General features: G+C 38.3%; 2 protein-coding genes across 13 annotated transcripts in view; one reads left to right on the top strand and one right to left on the bottom strand.

Moving 5' to 3' along the window:
• The first annotated feature begins 43 nt into the window (after positions 1–43).
• hay (ATP-dependent DNA helicase hay) lies at positions 44–6,964 on the top strand. 3 transcript variants are annotated; one of them, XM_022806390.2, is made up of 10 exons: positions 44–204; positions 1,425–1,547; positions 2,467–2,588; positions 2,933–3,149; positions 3,454–3,653; positions 4,044–4,413; positions 4,737–4,955; positions 5,233–5,886; positions 6,158–6,372; positions 6,621–6,964. In XM_022806390.2, the coding sequence occupies exons 1-10, from the start codon at positions 180–182 to the stop codon at positions 6,819–6,821; spliced, it is 2,346 nt and encodes a 781-aa protein (XP_022662125.1). In that variant the 5' UTR covers positions 44–179; the 3' UTR covers positions 6,822–6,964. The 3 variants fall into 3 exon arrangements, with proteins under 3 accessions (XP_022662125.1, XP_022662127.1, XP_022662126.1); XM_022806391.2 differs by lacking the exon at positions 44–204 and adding an exon at positions 317–751; XM_022806392.2 differs by lacking the exons at positions 2,933–3,149; positions 3,454–3,653.
• A 717-nt stretch (positions 6,965–7,681) lies between these two features.
• LOC111250741 (cuticlin-1-like) overlaps positions 7,682–20,231 on the bottom strand; it is an 83,739-nt gene continuing 71,189 nt past the window's right edge. For all 10 annotated transcript variants that reach the window (XM_022806396.2, XM_086990289.1, XM_086990287.1 and 7 more), the window contains 5 exons: positions 14,290–14,426; positions 13,831–13,979; positions 13,659–13,740; positions 12,674–13,008; positions 7,682–10,699 (listed from right to left, as the gene is read on the bottom strand). In XM_022806396.2, coding sequence (XP_022662131.1) covers positions 10,455–10,699; positions 12,674–13,008; positions 13,659–13,740; positions 13,831–13,979; positions 14,290–14,426 — 948 coding nt within the window. In that variant the 3' untranslated portion in view covers positions 7,682–10,454. The remainder of the gene's footprint in view (positions 10,700–12,673; positions 13,009–13,658; positions 13,741–13,830; positions 13,980–14,289; positions 14,427–20,231) is intronic.

Below are 20,231 nucleotides of genomic sequence, written 5' to 3'. Positions count from 1 at the left end.
TCAACTCCTTCCAGCTGTTGTTTATGTGCTAACTGAATGCGGGACACAGCGAGATAAAATGAATCGATTAAAGCAAAATTGTTGTGGAGCGAGAGTAGTCATTCTTTTCTAAGTTGACCAATGCAAAGTGTGCTCCTAATTGTTGTCGTGGCGTGAAAAAGGATAGCATTTTAAATGAAATGAGTTATTATAAAGGGAAAAAAGGTTTGTAAGAAGCAGTGAATCTCTAAATACACACAGTGTGTGTGAAGAATCAATCTACATTATCAACTTATGCCATTAGTTTACAATTGTTATTTCTCAGTGTCAACAGTCAGCGTAGTGGATAGACGATTGTTATTATACGACGGCATCACAGATATTTAAAAACCAACTTCGGTGCAAATATTTACTTTTAAACAAAAATAACAATATTATTCTTGACAGTTGGGGGTAGATTATCGCAAGCACCGATTCTAACTGCTATTAGTCCTCAAGTATGCTGTGTGTATCTGCCAGCGCGGGAATAATCGCGCAAAGTTCGTTTGCTTCACAATGAAATCGTACCGTTCTGCTAAGAACAGGACAACGTGCACAATCTGCGTGAAAAAAGAACCTTGATCTCTTCGTTAATTAGAGAGAAAGGCAAATGAGTGAAGTACGAAATAGTCTGTATTTTTCTGTGCAGAGGTCATCCGTTGAGGAGTTCGTAAACTTTATGAATTGACATAAATCCGAGTGCTGGTTTTCACCTTCATGCAGATAATTTGTGGTACTCAGTTCACAGCCCTTACTTGTAAATCGAAATATATAAGCTCAAGATAGAAGGAATTTATTTAAAACAAAAAAAGCAAGCATTATGCGACTTGGAAGTCATGAAAGTAAAATGTGGATTTATCTATTAAACAAGGGCATAAAAATACAAAGAGAACTTTTTTTCATTGATATAGACAAATCTACTATTATAATATCTGTTTTGCTACGAAATTTACCGTACGTTTTACACCACTGCTCACAAATTACGTATCGTCCTTCTGGACCAGATAATACGATAACAGAAGCGTTAATAGCAGTAATAAGAATAATGATAACACTAATTAAGATGTACACACTGTAAGATTCTCGGCTATATCGCTTTCTGTAGGCTACTGATTTTTCCCTAAGTTAAGATAAGAATCGATAGTTTTATAACATAAACAAATCGGTATCAATATTTAAGTTACTTATGAGTGAAATTATATGTTAGTTTCATTGTAAACTAAGCAAATTGTTTTAAGCGTAAGGTTCTTAGAGAATTACCTATATCCTTAAAACATATTTTCGTGTGTATATGATAATCTTAATTTATTAGAACATCATTTTATATTCTTTGTAATTTATAAATTTCTTATTTGTGTGAGTGATTTTACTAATATGGCAATCACAGACCAAGCGTATTTTCGCAGATTATGGGAACCGAGGCAATGCCAGTGGCGGTGGCTACAATAAATTTCGTCGAGGAGCGCAAAATACCGCCAGCGGTGGACAGCCTGACGGTGACGAAGAAGGCGATAATTTTTCGCTTGAAGGTATGTTCTCCTCATGTTGAAATCAAACTTCCACGAAGTCGAAAAGAAATAGGATTTCACATTAGAAAAGTCTGTATATATTTTACGAAATTTTTCTTCCATCATATTCTCTCTCTAAACAGGGTGAAGTTTGTCAGTTTTGAAGTTGATTCTATTTTCGATGCTACTCACTTTCGTGGACACTTTGAAAGCGTGACACATTCAGTATAGCCATCAGATGGTCTATTTCATACGATAGTTCTCATATGCCCTCAAATACTCGTTAACGGTGGTATTTGAAAAAAACGGCAAATTTATTTAAAGAAGTTGTTTATACCTACCTGTGGATTTTGTACAGAACCTATTTAGACTTGACGATCGAGTAGCGAGGGGCAATGGTGGTGCGGCATTGGCTTTATTGCTCAATTCGATCCCATTCACGGCAGTATAGCAAGTAACTATATACAGTGTATGGAAAACAAGTAGCTTTTTCCGTAACATGTCGCTATGTTGAATGTAATACATATTATCGCGAAAAGACAGAGTTAAGCATGAAGTACTTACATGCATTCTTATCGTTAACTTGATTCAGTTTTAGTCTTTGATTAATCCATGTTTTAACACTAATGTACGCTCAATACGTTATTCCTTGGCCAACTCGAACGAACTTGTTTTATTCTACAAACGCCTAAATTGAGCTTATCACTACAATTTGTTCCTTTAAATAATAAATGAAGTATTATGATTATTATCATAGATCGCCTATCGTTTCAGCAGGCTATACTAATTTTCAGCGTTTCTAGGTGCAATCTGGTTATCATAATTAATGGTGTTACTTGATTCCCTTGTCCTATGATCTTCATTCTTCATCGAAAGGTTTTCGTAGATCAGAAGAGGGTGCATCATGACTTTGACCAGTCTTGGCCGAAATAAATTTCAGGCGTTCCTGACGCAGCCAGCAGGAAACTCCAGGAGAAAGCGGTCGATGACGAGTACGGGGCAAAGGACTATCGGTCGCAGATGATTCTTAAGGAAGATCATGCTTCGCGACCACTTTGGGTGGTTAGTTAATTCCGTTGCCCTTTTTATGGGTTTACTTTACTATGCTTTAAATATATCCACTTACACACTCCACGTGTTATAGTAATGTATGCAGGTTATTACCTTACGAATAACGTAACCAAGACTATAGCATTATTCTTAACTTTCCTCTTGGCTGAACTTCTTTACTTACTGGGATTAATTGGGATTAGCTGAACTTGCGTAATACATATGGTTTACCTACACTTATTTTTGCTTTCTCCTAGTGCTAGAATACTTGTATTATGAACTTTGCATAGATCATTTGTCCAGCTGCTGAAAACATGAGTGGGTTATTTGATTAGGCTTACCCGTTTTTTATGTAGTCAGGTGATGGGCACATCTTCTTGGAGGCGTTTTCACCTGTGTTTAAGCACGCCCACGATTTCCTGATCGCAATATCCGAGCCAGTCTGCCGACCTGAATTCATTCACGAGTACAAGCTCACTTCATATTCGCTTTATGCGGCAGTATCTGTTGGATTGCAAACTGATGATATCATTGAATATTTACGACGTCTTAGTAAAACTAGTATTCCAGAGGGTAAGTGTCAGTACACCATATGCCTCAGTATTTTAGTGAAAAAGTATAATAGGGCTTAGAGGTTCAGCCTTTTCAAATGATACAGTCGCTTACATATCATTTCGGATAACTAAGGTTTGCTTTTATCACATCTTGTTAGAAATGAATGGTAGCGCCTAAGCTAGTTTCTACATCCGACTTACTCGTGAGTGTTCTAAGCCTAATTCTAGTTGCTTTTTACGTTATACTTGCTAATAATCATACTGTATGATGACCATTAATTAGAGTATGGTGATACGTAGTTCCTTAAAATAATGTGTTTCAGGGATTATTGAATTTATAAAGATGTGCACCGAATCGTATGGCAAAGTGAAACTCGTTTTAAAACAAAATCGCTACTTTGTTGAAAGTAGCCACCCAGAAGTGCTTCAGAAGCTTTTGAAGGATCCTGTCATTCAGAATTGCCGCTTAAAGAGAAGCGAAGATGACGTTGAGCTCTTTTCAGAGGGTGCGGTCAAACAAACGGTATGTGGTGTGTTCTGCTGCACTGTACCGCTAACTCAAGCAAGTACTTTCTGCTTTGTAAAGAAACAATGTGATAATATTTAGCACTATTTGAATTGAAGTGCATTCAAGGAATACAAAGAATAGGAACTCAGTAACTACGAGAAGGGATGCCGAGTTTCACTGTTTTCCTGGTTAAAAACCGACAGGTTATGCCTTGTTACGCTTCGACGAACATGATGCGCAATCGCAACTCCTAATAAAAAATCATCGATTTTGCTTTGTCTTTAGTGGATGTAATTTAGTTTGAGAGTCTAATTAATGGACATACGGTAATTATGAGTGTGCGCATTATAAAATCAGAAGGTTTTTGTGCATGGTTTTTTAAATTCAATTTTAATTCCAATTCAGGCGGCACCAGGTTCGAAGCTTAGTGAAGCCTCCGAAAAAACGGAAGTGCCTTCGGACATTTTCGATTTCTATTCCCGGATGGAGAATGAGGACGAAGAAGAGCCAGAAAGAAAAACGAAAGTAGTGTCATTCGAAGTGATGCAAGATAAAATCGAAGACATACAAAGGCGCTGCATCGAACTCGAGTATCCACTTTTGGCAGAGTACGACTTCAAGAACGACACACATAATCCTGACATTAACGTAGATTTAAAACCATCAGCTCTTCTTAGACCTTACCAGGAGAAGTCGCTTAGAAAGATGTTTGGTAACGGCCGCGCTCGCTCTGGAGTCATCGTCTTACCTTGTGGAGCCGGGAAATCACTTACAGGTAAAAACGTCTCGACCGTTAAAATGTGCGTGATTATGTTGTCTTTTCTCGTTGAAACCTTCGTGTAGTGTACGTCTTTATTATATGTTATAACGAAGTGTTCGTACAAACTCTTAAAAGCTGGTTTTCTTGTGTGGCGTGCACCGGATTGTAGCAGATCCAATATTAAAAAAGTGAACTCGATTGCTCATGCTTATAATCACAACAGATTTCTATCAGGCGTTAAATTATATTAGAACTACGCAATATGGTACTATTGTATAGCTGAAATCTCTTATGTCCATATGGTCGAACATTTAAATTGATGTCTTTGTGGTGGTTAGGAGTGACTGCGTGCTGCACAGTAAGGAAACGTTGTTTGGTTCTATGTAACTCTGGCGTGTCGGTGGAACAATGGAAGGCACAGTTCAAAATGTGGTCAACTGCGGATGACTCAATGATTTGCCGCTTTACATCGGAAGCAAAAGATAAACCAATAGGTTGCGGCATCTGTATTACGACCTATTCCATGATCACTCATACACAAAAAAGGAGCTGGGAAGGTAGGCGAATCTGTATTATGTACCTTCAGTACAATATTTAAATAATAAATAAACTGCAATATTTAAAGACAATTTCATCTAATAATTTACATTGATCCAAGGCTTTCGAACTAGCTCCATGATTGCATGTTATGCATTCAGGTTTATCGGTATTTTTTGTTTACATTTGTTTAGGTTTATTTGCTCTCGAGCGGTTTTAATTAACAAACGTAAGTTAATTGAAACTGTTACATTTATTCGATGTACTAATTCGAATATCCTGCTCTGTGATGGTCAGGTGAGCAAGTGATGCAATGGTTAAAGGAGCAAGAGTGGGGTATGATGTTGCTTGACGAGGTGCATACTATTCCTGCCAAAATGTTTCGCCGAGTGCTCACCCTTGTACAAGCACACTGCAAACTCGGCCTGACAGCTACGTTAGTGCGAGAAGACGACAAAATTGCCGATCTCAACTTTTTGATTGGGCCAAAGATATATGAAGCAAACTGGTTGGAGCTGCAGAAAGCAGGGTATATTGCTAAGGTGACCTGTTCCGAAGTTTGGTGCCCAATGACTCCGGAGTTCTATCGCGAGTACCTATCGGCACGATCGGCAAAAAAGTGTTTGTTGTTTGTCATGAATCCAAACAAATTTCAAATCTGTCAGTATCTTATTCAGTACCATGAGCGAAGAAAGGATAAGATAATTGTCTTTTCGGATAACGTGTTTGCTTTAAAACACTTTGCCGAGAAGCTAAGAAAGCCTTTTATTTTTGGACCAACATCACAGGCAGAACGTATGCAAATATTACAGAACTTCAAGTACAACCCATTAGTAAACACCATTTTCGTATCGAAAGTTGCGGACACTAGCTTTGATCTTCCGGAGGCAAATGTCCTCATTCAGATTTCGGCCCACGGTGGCTCACGAAGGCAAGAGGCCCAACGCCTGGGTAAGCAATGTTCTGCAGTTTTACTTCAAAGCTGGCTATTGATTGCTGTAAAACTATTAAAACGTTAATTAATTTACATCGCTGTTATTCGCGCACTGCAAGTTAACGGAAAGTTAAGTAGTTCGATATAAATAGAGAGATACAAATTCGATGAACCTTAGATATATTTGGCAAGCAGACTTTAGGAAATTGATAATTTTATTAAAATGCAGCCCCAGAGAACTTTTGATCTGCTTCTAACACATTCCACCACTAATATTGTACACTTCAGGGCGAATCCTACGTGCAAAAAAGGGGACTTCTAATGCTTTCTTCTATTCACTGGTATCTCAAGATACTATGGAAATGTATTTCTCACGCCGTAGACAACGGTTCTTGGTCAATCAAGGTTACAGCTATAAGGTGATTACGGAATTAGAAGGCCTTCACGAAGAAGAGGGAATTCTTTACAGGAACAAACAAGATCAACTCCGATTACTTGCACAGGTTGGTAAGCTACTTTAAGGCTTCTCAGCCATACTTCAATGTAAGTTTAATGGCTCTAAATTTGAAGTTCTGTTTTGTGGTCTACTTCTATTCTGTGCGCACAAGAAAAGATCAATCAAGTTTATAGACTTGATATCAATAAATAATTTATATTTTAACATATGTTATTGAACGGTGAGAAAATGAAGTGACTATTAAGTGAATCACACATCCTCAAGATTCTGTTGTACATTTTTCTCAAATGTTAGGTCATGCAAGCAGGAGACCAAGATGAGGACGAAGGTATTCCCACCGAATCACCATTCCAAATGAAAACTCAAAAGAAGGCCGGCGGCGCGGCCGGTTTATCTGGAGCAGACGCGGGCGATATGTACGCCGAAGTACGCAGATCCAAGAATGATATGAACAGACATCCACTTTTCAAACGCTTCAAGGGCATCGGAAAATAGTTGTTTCCTTGAATGCCTTAATGATAGTAGACTATTTAATGTTTTATTTTTCTGCATATATACCGTCATTAGAGGGCAATGAGAAAACGAGTTGCTCGAGACGACAATGGCATCGACTTCGATCTATTTTCGCCAATGCAGAGTCCATATAGTAGTTTATGCGTCTATTTTTCACTAAACTATCTCGCTTTTAAAAAAGAACGGAAAGTAAAGACAGTGTTAAACATTGTTGCATCCTAAAGGAAAGAGCATCCCAGAGACACTAAAGTTGTGCATATATACCACAAGCAAAGTGTAAGAACTTTGTTGTATACATATAAAGAAACTAAAAATAAGGAAAACGGTGTAGATAATTGACGGCTGGCTTTCGCATATCATAATGTTCAGCACCAGACTTAAATCCCTATTTTTTTCAACCCAGAACGGGAAGCATTTGACGGAATATTAGCGTTTCATCCTAACAGCCGTGTAATTATAGAATTTGGTAACACCTGAAGGAAAGCAACAAAGTACATGTGAGATGTTGTGGAAAATACGGAATTTGAACTAATCTACCACAAATCAGGCCTCATGATGTAATTAAAAGTGTACCATAAAAAGAATAGTACAGAAAATTAAATTAAAAGGATAATGCCCCGTATTTTTATTTAAACTAAAAAATAAACGTTTTTTCCAAACTAGAAGTTCCAATTAACGAAGGCAAAAAATACGTGTCTTTTTTATTTGCTTTTTTTTTTTTAATTTTGAAGATATATTATGGACAATCAACATCCATCAATTGAGAACTAAAAATGCCCACAAAGTATTATGAACGCCAAAACAAGTTGCAGCAATTTGATTTTGCTTGAAAGAAAAAGATCTTTAGTCATCTTTCAATCGATATATTTATTATTATTATTACTTTTTAATCTATTACCAAGATAAAATAAAGAAATAGGCACTGCCCAGATTGCAATCATTTCTATAAATGTGCGGTTGCCAAAACTCGTAAAAGCAATATTTTTTTGAAACACTCAAAAAATGCTTTCCATAAATGCATGTTGCACCTAATAACTTGTAGAATGAAATTTCAAAATGAAATACAAATCACGAATTTTACATCAAAAATCGCAATGATGAAGTGACAAGCTACGAGTAAATGCAATTGGTTGGTTTGCAAATCGGTTCCAGTGACGTGTTATTATCTATCTATACTTACATTTATATCATACGCCAAGAACGTAATTAACTTGATGCCAACTGGTAATTGCGGGAAGAAACGAGGTGTGTAAGCAAGATATTTATTCTCCACACATCCTCAGCTGCCGAAGCCCGTCTAGTACAATAATCAACCAGTTTGGCTTACATCATATAGTCACCTTTGACACTTAACATTATTATCGGTATTTATTAAAGTAATATGTTTATTACTTTTTTATTCTCCTAACCATTTTGCTCATGACATCCATGGTGACAATAATAGTTGTCACACTCCATATTCATCTTTTTAGTAGACTTCAAGCTACCTATCTGCACTCTCATAGCTCAATGTCACGATGTGGCGTTGTTTGAAACTTTGTTTCAGATTTGTAGAGTATTCGTTCGTTTGTTTTTGATATTAACTCATCATAAAGCAATAGGCCACGATATAGTTTTTTCTATTCTCAAAATTCCAGAGAAGATCTTAGTAATTGCAGATCTCTGTTCGGGTATAGTTTGTGTTACACATGTTGAACAATTAGAATCTAATGAAATTGAGAGAAATATAAAGGCTCTGTTTAGCTTTGTCAAATCCATGGTGGTGTGCAGACAATTGCGATAAAAAAAAACGTAAATCGAGAGTTAAAGGACTAAAATGCTTCTAAATGACCATCACATGCTATGGTTAGCATTTAGCGTTGACATTAATTGGATATATTGAATCGTATTTTAGTCATTCTCATAATATCTTCGCCGATCCTCACCCGTCGCTTTCTCACACTTCATTTCACCTAGCAGTTACATACTATTTACCCTACATAGCCCAGAAAACGTTATTTTTAGATAAACTCTGTAAGCAGGTAAGAGAAAAAAATACTGCTTAGGTCAAAAGGTAAAATGTAGAATACTGTTTAGAATGTAGACGGGACATACTTTGGCACATTGTTGTTTGGTGAATTATGTTAAATGCTATGTTGTTAAATGCTCGTTATGGGCTGCCCAGTCAGCGTAAAATACAAAAACCATTTTCTCCAACGTTCTAGGTCTTCATTAATAAATAATTAGATTAGTTGGATATTCAGAAGAGGTGACATGACGTTAATTCGTAATACAATTGCACACACGCAACACACACACACACACACACACACAACACAAACACACACGCATGGACAGATAGGCAGGCATGGACACAGGAAAAACCGGTAGACAGACTAACTGACGAACTGTAGAATCCACGTATTGGTACATTAATAATAATAAGAATGGTATTATAATGATACTCAGAACTAGCACCTGCTTATCGTTCCTGCCAAAAACGGATCATTCAGTACAACGTCTACTGCGAACTACTTTTCTGAAGCTCCTCAGGCCAACCCTCTCGTTTGGCACCAACATTATTGGCATGTCCAAACCGATTATAAGTTTCGTGACGTAAAGAAGACGCCGCAAGTACATAATTCGCACTTTCCACATTTCATAACCATTATAGTTGTTCCAGACTATTTCGCATATATATATATATATATATATATATGTCACAATTCAGGCAGGTAATTGAACATGCGTTATAGGATGAAATATATAGGATGGAATAGCTGCGCCCGCGCGCCGAGAGATGGCGCTGAGATCGCTTTTTCGTCCAGCAGAATTGCTGGGCCGAAAGTAAAAACCTGACCAATGCTCCTCCGAGCGCTAACTTAATGGTTGTAGTAACGTATAGTGGAAATCAGTAGTGCACACTCGCCGCGGAGTTTAACTCACTGATTCTATAGAACGTTTGTGTCAATTATCCCCGTGATAGCTGTTCAAGCGATACATAAATACTGCGAGCTTATACTGGATATGCATGGAATTAACGTAAGCTGCTTTGCAAAGTGGTTTTAACTTCATGACAACCATTTCGGAAAAACAATTTTACGGATGAACAAATAAACAATTATACAATTCATATAATAAAAATAATTAATAATAATAACTGATAAATATTTCGAACTAGTAATAAATAATACTGTCTGATCTTTTTTTTCGACCGTTTGTCACATAAGGTCAGTCCATCCTCACTCTGCCATTGCAAAGTCATTATTAAATTTAGAGTTCTAAAGATATTTTCAGCTATATCATTGTTATCTATATCGCTTTCAATTTGCATAATCTGCTGCCACTAGCTTTCCAGACAGATGGCCAGCAGGACACCTGAGTTATTATATTAGCAAATGGCTTCATTAAAAACCGGTAGACGACGCCTAGCTTACCTCCTGTATGTTATTAAAATACTTTACAGGCCGTCTGATCTGGGGACTTCCATCTGTATCGATCGCGAGGATACATAACATTAAATACATATTGGTGCGGCAAGGGGCTCGTATTAGGGTAGTTTACCCTGTTGTCATATTAATCATTACTATTATTTGAAGCGCTGTATCAACGTTGCCGTTTTAGTGTCTAATGCTTCTAATGGCTATACGCCCTGTTCGAATAGGTGGATTGCGCAGAACTCGAATAGGGATGGCCGGAATAGACTGATGATGCCACCGAGGACACTTGCTTTCGACGGCGCCGATGGAGAATGCAAGCTACCAATAGCATGACCACGAGCATCAACAGGAGACCCAGTACGGCAATGCCTATAGCGAATTTTCGTGTTGAGAGACAGAAGTCGAACTGAGATGACGCTGAAGTTGATGGAGCGGCAGCAGCTGGAAGGCAAAGAAAAATATGAGTTTTAATTTTCATTTAAAATAATGAAACACACCTTGCTAAAGGCAGGGTAGCGTTTTCAATACGATCATAGTATCACACATATTGTAAATGACCACTAATTTAAATAAATTAGCTAAATTTCATGTGTTTATCTAAGAATAGTATTGGAGTATATGAAAAGCTTCTAACTGGTTGCAAAGAGTTAGATTAATTGCGAGTTATGGAAGATGAAATTTGGTGATTATTTGGCCATCTATCATGATAACCTGGTCGAGTTCCATCGGGGAACAATACGAAAAGATGAAAAAGATGTCGTGTAGTGCTGGAAGTCAACGTTCAGTGATTGAGTTTCTCACTCTTAAAAGTGAAGTATGGCTGGCCGAATCTATCGCAGATTAGCGAAATAACTAGGCGGGGGGCAGGCTTGAATGACAAAATAGTTCATTACTATTTGAGTCATTTCAGAACGGAAATTAAAACGTTGAGGAGTAGGGAGAAGATTTTACCCCTCTTGACCTGAAAAGGGATTGCTGCAATCGCAAAACGTCTGAGTAAAATAGAGTGTGGACATTACGCCTCCTGTCTGCTCAGCAGACATTGAGACTGAATAATTTTTGAGCTACACGCCGCTACTAGATAAAATTTAGCTGTTAATTATTACATTTTCTAGAAACCTGTGAGTGAAAACTGGCTGAGTTTATTTCACGGTAAAGGAGTTCAGAAGGAAAAACATCCTTTGATCTCGAAGATCAACACTCGATTTTTATTCTCAAAAACCACAGCGCCATGGAACTGGATTGAAGGTTAGTGAAGGCATTAGGCAAAGATGCACTAAGCAGAACTGTAGAACGTGAATAATAACTAAACCAGAGCGTATAACCAAACGCTCTGTCGGCTAGAGCTGGCATTTTACATGCAACGGGTCACAGAATTATAACACAAATTCTAAAAGTGCAGAAACTCGGTAGAAAATGGGTCCCCGAGTATTGACTCCAAGCCAGCGTAAAACCCGTGTGGTGTATTCCGGATTTGTAATCGCAGATTTTAAATTTTAATAATTTTGTTACTGCATTGACGATAAATTTATTCTCTGGAAAATAACGAGTATAGATGAATAGTTAGTTGATAAGATTGAGTGTGCATTCTTATCATATAATTAACAATAATTTATTTTCAACTAACTTATTTCTCTAAGCATTTGTGCTGGCTAAATGGCGCTTTAGCGAGCGTTTTTTTTATTTAATTGCAGTGCCGACTAGTTACACATTTTCCTTTGTTTTTGGTCCTGCGCCGGGACTTGATTTGACCCTTCGTCGAGTAGTTTGTATAGATGGGATGCCCTGGCGCCACCTGGTAGGTAAGATTGCTAATGACGATATTTTTTGTGCGACTCTGCCTTTTCTATGAAAAACTGGTGATATGGGGCACCATTATTTGACATGTACAACTTTTAATTGTAACACTCTGTAAAATTTTTCGAACACTTGCTTTGCAAACTATATCGCACTCAGTTTCACGAGATTTGTGCATTTAGCACGTTCAAGGAAATTTTTTGTCAACTTTATATACTCTTAAATGCTTTTGAAAAATTATGAAACAATATAACAGATAAAATAGATATAGAACTCTAATCGATAAAATAGAACTCTAAAAGTGAGCTAAAGAGCTACCAAGCGTGGGTAAGTTAAGGGCTTCGCATGTAAAAGAACCTGACTCATTCATTTTCACACATGTTGTTACCCTAGAAACTACAAAAGAAGGATTTTCCAGCTTTTCCTCAAAAGGTACCCTTAGTATCAAGACCTTCATTTATACGTATTCTAATGAACACCAACGCAATCTTTTTAATCCAGTCGACAATTGGTCATTCGTTACTCAAAATGCTATCGTACTATAATATCACTTTCAATCAAAGTATTATAGTAACAACAGTACCAAAAAAAAAAAAAAAAAAGAAATGAATGTTTTACCTTCAGGCTGGTCGGAATCGGACGCTTCATTGACATAGAGTCCGGAAAATACCTCAATATTCATATCTCGGACGTCGGCCTCTACGCCCTCCAAATCACGTACCGTACCTACATCTCTACGTTTGCGACTGGGCAGCAAGAGACCATTGAGCTGGGAATCACAGTTCGGTGGAACATCATCGCATCCACCTGATGACTTGAGGCAGAGTTTTACGTTGCACTGATAGTAAACCGAAGCGGTATATGGGAATTTGTGTGCTTGAAATGTAACCATGGCCTTTGTCTTGTTTTCCGAATATTCGAATGCGTCCATAATGTCTGTATCGATCGGGCATCTGAAAAGATGCAAAGGTACCGACTAGTAGATTTTTCTATCTCAAAAAACCTTGAAATTTTGCTTCATGTTAGATTACGAACGACCCAAAAAACCTATAACAAACTAGACAAAAAAGAAAACTGGTGTAACTATAGCCAGTGATCTCGATGCTCTAAGAACTCATTATTACTTACCATACCGAAGTTATAATGAACTTTCCCAGCTTTATGAAAATGACTGAAACTGCAATCCTATTTATGAAGCAAGGTAATACACTCATGCATCATACGCTTTGTATTCATCTAAATAGATAATCATGAGGCACTTTTGAGATTCGGAAAAAGATAATAAAGCATCTTGTTTCGGCGCTAAGCTTGGATAACAACCTTGGTTCGCGCCGAGCGAATAATCAAGTGGGACATTACCTCCTGTTCCTTGTGGAGAATAACAACGATATAGTCAGCGTGGGTCAATATTTCTAACAAAGCAAAAATAGAAAAAAAACTTCTAAAAGCGAATAAGAACAACGACCTTCAGTAATATCTCAGTTGTTCTATCGGTATCCTTTTTCTTAAACGAAAGGCTTGCACTACGATTACTTATGTCCCCTTTACATGTGTACCTTTTATCTTCAGGACAATAGTGATATAATAATGGGGATCAACGTACCCTTCGTTGTTGATAAGTGGTTGCTCGCCCCAGTTGAGGCCATCTCGAACAACGCAGTTGGTTACTCGCATACCGTACACATCTGGAAATAAAAACGATGCAATCACCATTTAACACTCAGTTTATAATGTGTAAAATAGTACGGTTATCCAGTATGCAGGTAGACACCCACCCTGCAGGTCGATATTGATGACAAGTGTGAGTGGATCACCAATTTTAACGTTTTCCGCCACGACTTCTTGCTCCGAATCTCCAACGTAGATTTTCATGGAACAGTCAGGCATCGGTGCCGTCGCCACAAGCGGAGTTGTTCCCAGTTGGCTGGAAGCATACAACGTTTCATCCCTATTCTTATTTTAACTTATATCTCGATTTGTCATAATCCATTGACATGTGAATAGCCACCATCAGTTCTTCGAAAGTTCAGTTATCCCCGGTACCATAATAAGTCTGCACCGATTTTGTCGCTTCATACCGTTTCATTCGTCACTTTTCGTGCTTTGCTTTACTAATAACAGTTTACACGGATTCCTAATATATGGAGAAATACAAGAGATAGTGGTTTAGGTTGGTAATGTACACTAAATTCGTGTTAGGAGTCTAATTCTAAGTATTAAGTTATTACACTTACCTGACGTTAAAGTTATTAGTGACCTGCCTTTCCTTTGTCTGATATCGACAACGAATATGAAATCCTTTGCCCTGGTTTGTTACCAATTTTCGGTGGGGCTGAACAACCACTGTGTTGAAGTATTCTACCCCATCGTCCTGAACAATAATAGAAAAGTTTGGTACAGTTTAGGTGGCTGACCTTGAACAACATTAATCAGAATCTCCCTAGATTATGCTCATCAAGAGTATATATGTACGAAAAGGTTAGTTTGAAGAGAAGCTGTTACGTCTACGCTTGTTGTCAGATTGTATTCAAGCTATAACCGTGTAGCACGTATAGATAGTTTTGCGTAACACATAGTAACAACCGTTGGAATAGCTTTATCCAGTGGCACAGATGTTGCCATTAGCGGCGGCCTCGTCGACAACGATCACGAGAATCGAGACAACAACAACAGCCGTCACTCTAGCAGTATCTGTAGTGGACCAGCAATAGGCCTCAATCAAATCTGTGCTAAATGCATACAGTTATTTTATTATTTGTATGTCGGCATTTTCCTCCTAGATGTTATTTTAACTATTCTTATTCGTGCAGTGATGTCCCGTGCTACGACTAAGAAGTCATCGTAATAATTTGAAATATACTAGTAGGTCTAAGAGCCTGAGCTGGTTGCAGTTGCATGCTATATTCAAATTCTAGTGGCTTTTCAAGTCGAGGGCAAAACTGCCGTCCATTTCAGTAGTTGTGAATGTTGGCACTATCAGATCTATAAACAATCACGTAAGACAGTAATCTATCTATTTCGCTATGCTTCTTCGAAGCTTGGCACGTCTTCATAGCTTCACAATTTGCTTTTCTTCAGATGAGCGTCAAATATTTTTTCACTATTAGGTAAAAGGACAACTAGAGACTCGTGACGCAACCGGATGCCAAATCTAACAAATATAATCTGGGCGCTGCTATCCTTGAATGCTTCGGCGACATTGAACACAGCTTTTGTTTACAGCTGACGGCGGGAATGAAATCAGTATTTCATAAGCTGACATTAACCGACAGCGTCGTGGGGACGAACACGTCAGATCTGAACGGATGTTAATTGTATTAGTCGCAAAGGTTAGTAGCGGAGCGACATGTTTTTGGTTCACGCAACCCCACGAATGGAGGGGAGAGTATTAAACATAAAGAAGGAATAAGAATCGGCACCCATCATCGTACCCATAGCAATTCGCTGTACTGCTCGATTTAAGTCCAGCTAGCGGGGTTCAAGCCATCATCAAGAGTACTGTGGTTCTACTAAAATCAATGCACTAGACAAACGTCGATTGTCAGAAATCAATGAATATTACAAAAGTAAATAAAAATGAAGTCATTAAGGAACCTGGTAGTGTAGAAAATCAAGCCAACCAGTAACTAAAGAGCCCAATCGATTTGCCCAGCGTTGGACTACATTGGATTTCATGGGCCATCAGTGTCTAGCGTGTCCACTAAATACGAACATTTACAAATATGAAAGTGGGTATAACGCTTGGTTATTTTGGACAACAGTTTGTATTTATCTTATGTCCGCCCTTAGCAATAACACATGCAGCAAATAACTTATCTTGTCAAAAGCTAATCCCTACATGGAAAATAAGACATACCTTCGATGTTCTTATCCTGACTAGTGTATGTCGAATGATGGCGATGATTTATTATCTTTATTTTTCTTAAAAACTGCATCTATGTGCCAGTGACAACTCCCACTTGATAACTTAAACAGTGGCGCTTACATGCATATTACAACGTGTTGGATGGAACAAGATTGGCGGCAGCACCATCGTAATACCTGTACATAGACCACGCAGAGATACAGCCGAATTGGGTGGCAGTACTTTCAATCGTCAGTATTCCTAGTGGGAATGCAGTAGCAGTATGTTTACCTGCTAGCATTAAAGAGACGCGAGGTAGACTAGATTCTACACCGATGCCAAATGCATTTAATTTCGTACTGGGCGCCAGCTGTCTCTTAACTAACGTAGCATTCTAAATGGCAACAGCACTAAAAATAGCAGAAAGCACAACCGTATTTACAGTAGAACAAATCTTTATCGATGATGCTAACTGACAGGTTATAGGCCGTAATACAAAAACTGTCATAGTAATTGCATCTCTTACAAATGTCAATTATCGACCGTGAATACTATTCTTCTTTGAAACCATATCGGTTGTCTATTTTTCGGCGGCGCTAATTACTACACGTAACGGTTGTAACAACGGAGGCAGTACAAAAAATACGCATATTCGTGGCAAAGATTTAGGCCAAATAGATTAACCCAACAGGTTTATGTACAATCAATCTACGCACTCGATTCTACACATGGTAGAAGCTCACGAAACGGTCTTCATGTGGAAGAAAACATGTTGAAAGTCCTTTTCATATAATGTCTCTCCTAATTTCTAGTTTCATATTATATTTAGCACAGTCGAGATAAATAGGAATGGCATTGCTAGATCCATTTAGCATCTTTTATTGGCCTCCGCTAAGGCCAGATATGAATGTATGTAATGTATATATGTGAATACCACAACTATGTTTCAATGATGATGTTTTAACAACATGTATACAAATATAGTTTCGTTTATTTCCGAGCTTCATATAAATTCGGTTCCCTCCAGCCAACTAATACAACGGCAAAACCTGTGGGCTTCCGTAGATGATTGCTTCTGCGTACAACAGTTACCAACGCGGGCTTCCCGTAACGTGCCGATGGGATAGGCGGTCACTGCAAACGATTCCCCCCTCCAGTTTGTTGCCAAATCTCCAATAGAATGCGTTTAACAACGAATGCCATTAAATACTGTGAAAAACGCACTGAATAAAAACAACAATAAGACAGTTATCTTATTGTTGGCCAATACCGTCTCCAATACGTTGAAGGTCCGCAGGAACCATGCAGCTTGCTGATGTCCCTTAACAAAGTGCCTGTTTATTTTTTGTTGGCTCTTGCCAAAAGTGTCTAGATGTCCCTTGAAAGAACATCTAGTAGCAGAGGATACCACTGCAGTACAGGATGGTGTTATTACACTGAACAGTTCACAGCAGTGACTGCCTATACTATAGTTTCATTCGAGTCGGCTTGAAATAAGCTCTCAATATTTGTAGTTGTCGTGTATCTTTGATACCTATCGAGTGCTATGTTTGTCAAGGACACACGCGTCATGGACTAACCTACATGTTTTGAGTCCGGCACCGCCGTCAGGCAGTCCATCGGGAAACAACCGTGTGTCCATGCCCGGATTCGAACCTAGATCACCACGTGTCCCTAGACAAACATGCAAGTGTTACCTACTAATCTACTACAGGGACGTTATGAATTAACTTGTACTGATGCTAGATGACACAAATGAGAGCAGATATTTCAACTGCAGTCTTGCATTTCAACGTATAACAGAAAGAGTAAGCAACGCTGTTTTAAAGCGAGTTAAATTAAATTAAGAGATGACTGCGGGAAAATGCCGTTGTTTCAAGTAAGCTCTCGTTTTTTCTATCGATCATCAGATCGTTTTTGACTCAAACCACCTTTCAAAGGGTGTCGATCCGGGTGGCGTCGCTGATCTATTAGAAACATTCGCCATTTTTGATCGATAACTAGTTGCGACGACGCCGTCCAGTTGGTTACCCATTGCTGCCTGGACAACTTTTACGTAACTAACTGAATCGTCGGAAACGATCTGACGTTTATCCATAAATTTCGAAAATGTTTTTGATTTATCTCGATTAAATTTTTGTCGTTAGGGCTCGTGGCGTTCTTTTTTTGGCGAGCAAAGGAACTTTTAAAGAGGTATTTTCGAGTTTGTGTTCGGCCCCCTAGTTGTGCTGATACTGAATCAACACAATGTCGATAAAATTATCCATATGCTGTCCTGCCAGTTAGGAGGAAGAAACAAATCATCGAAAAGTCCCCCTTTTTTTTTTACAAATAAAACTGTGCCTGCTTTTGTGCCATGCTGAACCTGACGTGTGTGCAGAATCCCATCGAATCACCACTCATAACTTCAATGGTAAAAGTGCTTAGCGGAAATTTATAGCTTAAATGTGAAACTTCGCTGAAAGCTTTCACATCTACGGCGGGCATTCTTCCAGCACCGGCCATAAACACATAAATGCTTCACCATCTAATACTTGATACATTGTTCAATTCCAGGACCTGATCCAGACACGGCCACATAAACAGGCTTGTCGCAAAGTCAATTTGTTGTATTATATAAATACGTAATTGTGGAGGATGCATGATGCTTTTTTAAAAGCAAATCCGGCTACAAAACGAAATTTACTTCGCCAACTTTGCACCAAACGGTAGAAATATAATAAGATATGTTCTTCTATTAATGGCATTTTTGTGCTACTAATAGTTATGCCATTTCTCACACTGTCTCGACCCCCTTCTGTGTACGCTACATACGATAATTAGACAGTGAAATTATGGAAGAAATAGAGAATGAGCCCTGCTTTAACCGTCAGATAGCATCTACAAGGCAGATTGGACGTTTAATCCATTCCTATTCTATTGCCCAGCAAAAAACTTAATTCCGGCCCCACTACGTTATCAGCACTAAATAAAAAATCCGAAATTGATCTTTTTCAAAAAGGATACTCGCCATTCACAGATTTGGGATGCTGATGAGTGAGTTGGCCATTTTTGGTCGGCCAAACGTTGGTCAGTCCCGGCATCGACAGGGCGCGCAATGTAACACAGCGAAGAGAATTTCAAAGTAGACTACCGCACGCAAAAAAGAAGGACAGATATCGACGCTTACCAGCTAAACTCGCTGAACTCTATCGTATTAAATATGACAACACGAGTCCAACTCAGCTCCTGTCAATCGCTATGTTTTAGCTGACGTTTTCAACAATATCGAAACGTCAGAAAAGGCCGTTCGGCCGAACGCTGAGACGAAGCGCGCCTGAGATAATGTACACGATCGCGTGAAGCGAGAAATACACCTGAAGCGTGTGCAAAATTGTTTGTTGCTTCCAGCAAAAATCAAAGCGTTTCGTGAAGTTCTCTCAACGGTCAGCGCGTCATCTGTTGACGTAATGCAAATGATGAATGGCGTTACATGATAAGCTTTCGCGATAACGTATAATCCTATCTGAACGTAGCTGGTGAACATTTCTCGCTATTGTTCAACCCTCTTGAACGTTTTTTGGCGCTATAATTTTTACATTTTCACTGCATTCGCAAGTAACTGTAATTGGAAAGCAGCTTAGATATCTAGGTGAAAATTTCACATTATAAATTATCTAAATTTAATTTGGTACGAGCTTAGATAGGCTACAGTCAATAATAATAATAGAAGATATGACCATGAAGAACGATTAATAAATCGGGATATTCAATTTACGATGCATCTGGTGATGCCAGGTTTTTTACTGACTCTTGTTCTTGAGATGTTAACGTTAACTTTAATTTTCTCTATGGAAAAGGGATCAGAAATACCTTTCATTTGATCAGTCTTGCAATGCAGAGTTATATATTTTTAGTAAATCTCGGATAGGAATGCTTGAGTTTTTTCATTGAAGACTCGGCTGAAATTCGCACGATCAGATGGCAATGTAGCAAAATGCAGATGCAACTCAGTATGACTTTAAACAAAAAAACATAGATGGTAAATATTTGGTAGCACTGCTGGAGAGATGGCTGAAAGTTCCATTAATTCCTTAGAGATAATAAGAATGAAACAAATTACTACAAAACTAAAAAAACAAACTTTAAGTAAGAACTAGAGTGGAAACGTGTGCTTCAACGTGACACTGCTCTGTGCAATCTACAATAAAAGCTTGTACCTCGCAATCATCGTTGCATTAAGGTAAAGCTTCAAGAATGACTCGACCCAAAAAAAAATTAAAATGCTTCATTTAAAGAAAAGAAGTGGAAAAAAAATGAACTATTACCCAATCATCACTTGTGTAAACTATA

The sequence above is a fragment of the Varroa destructor genome, unplaced genomic scaffold, assembly GCF_002443255.2.
Source record: "Varroa destructor unplaced genomic scaffold, Vdes_3.0 BEIS01000005.1, whole genome shotgun sequence".
Taxonomy (NCBI): domain Eukaryota; kingdom Metazoa; phylum Arthropoda; class Arachnida; order Mesostigmata; family Varroidae; genus Varroa; species Varroa destructor.
This window is presented reverse-complemented; position numbering and strand designations above follow the sequence as displayed.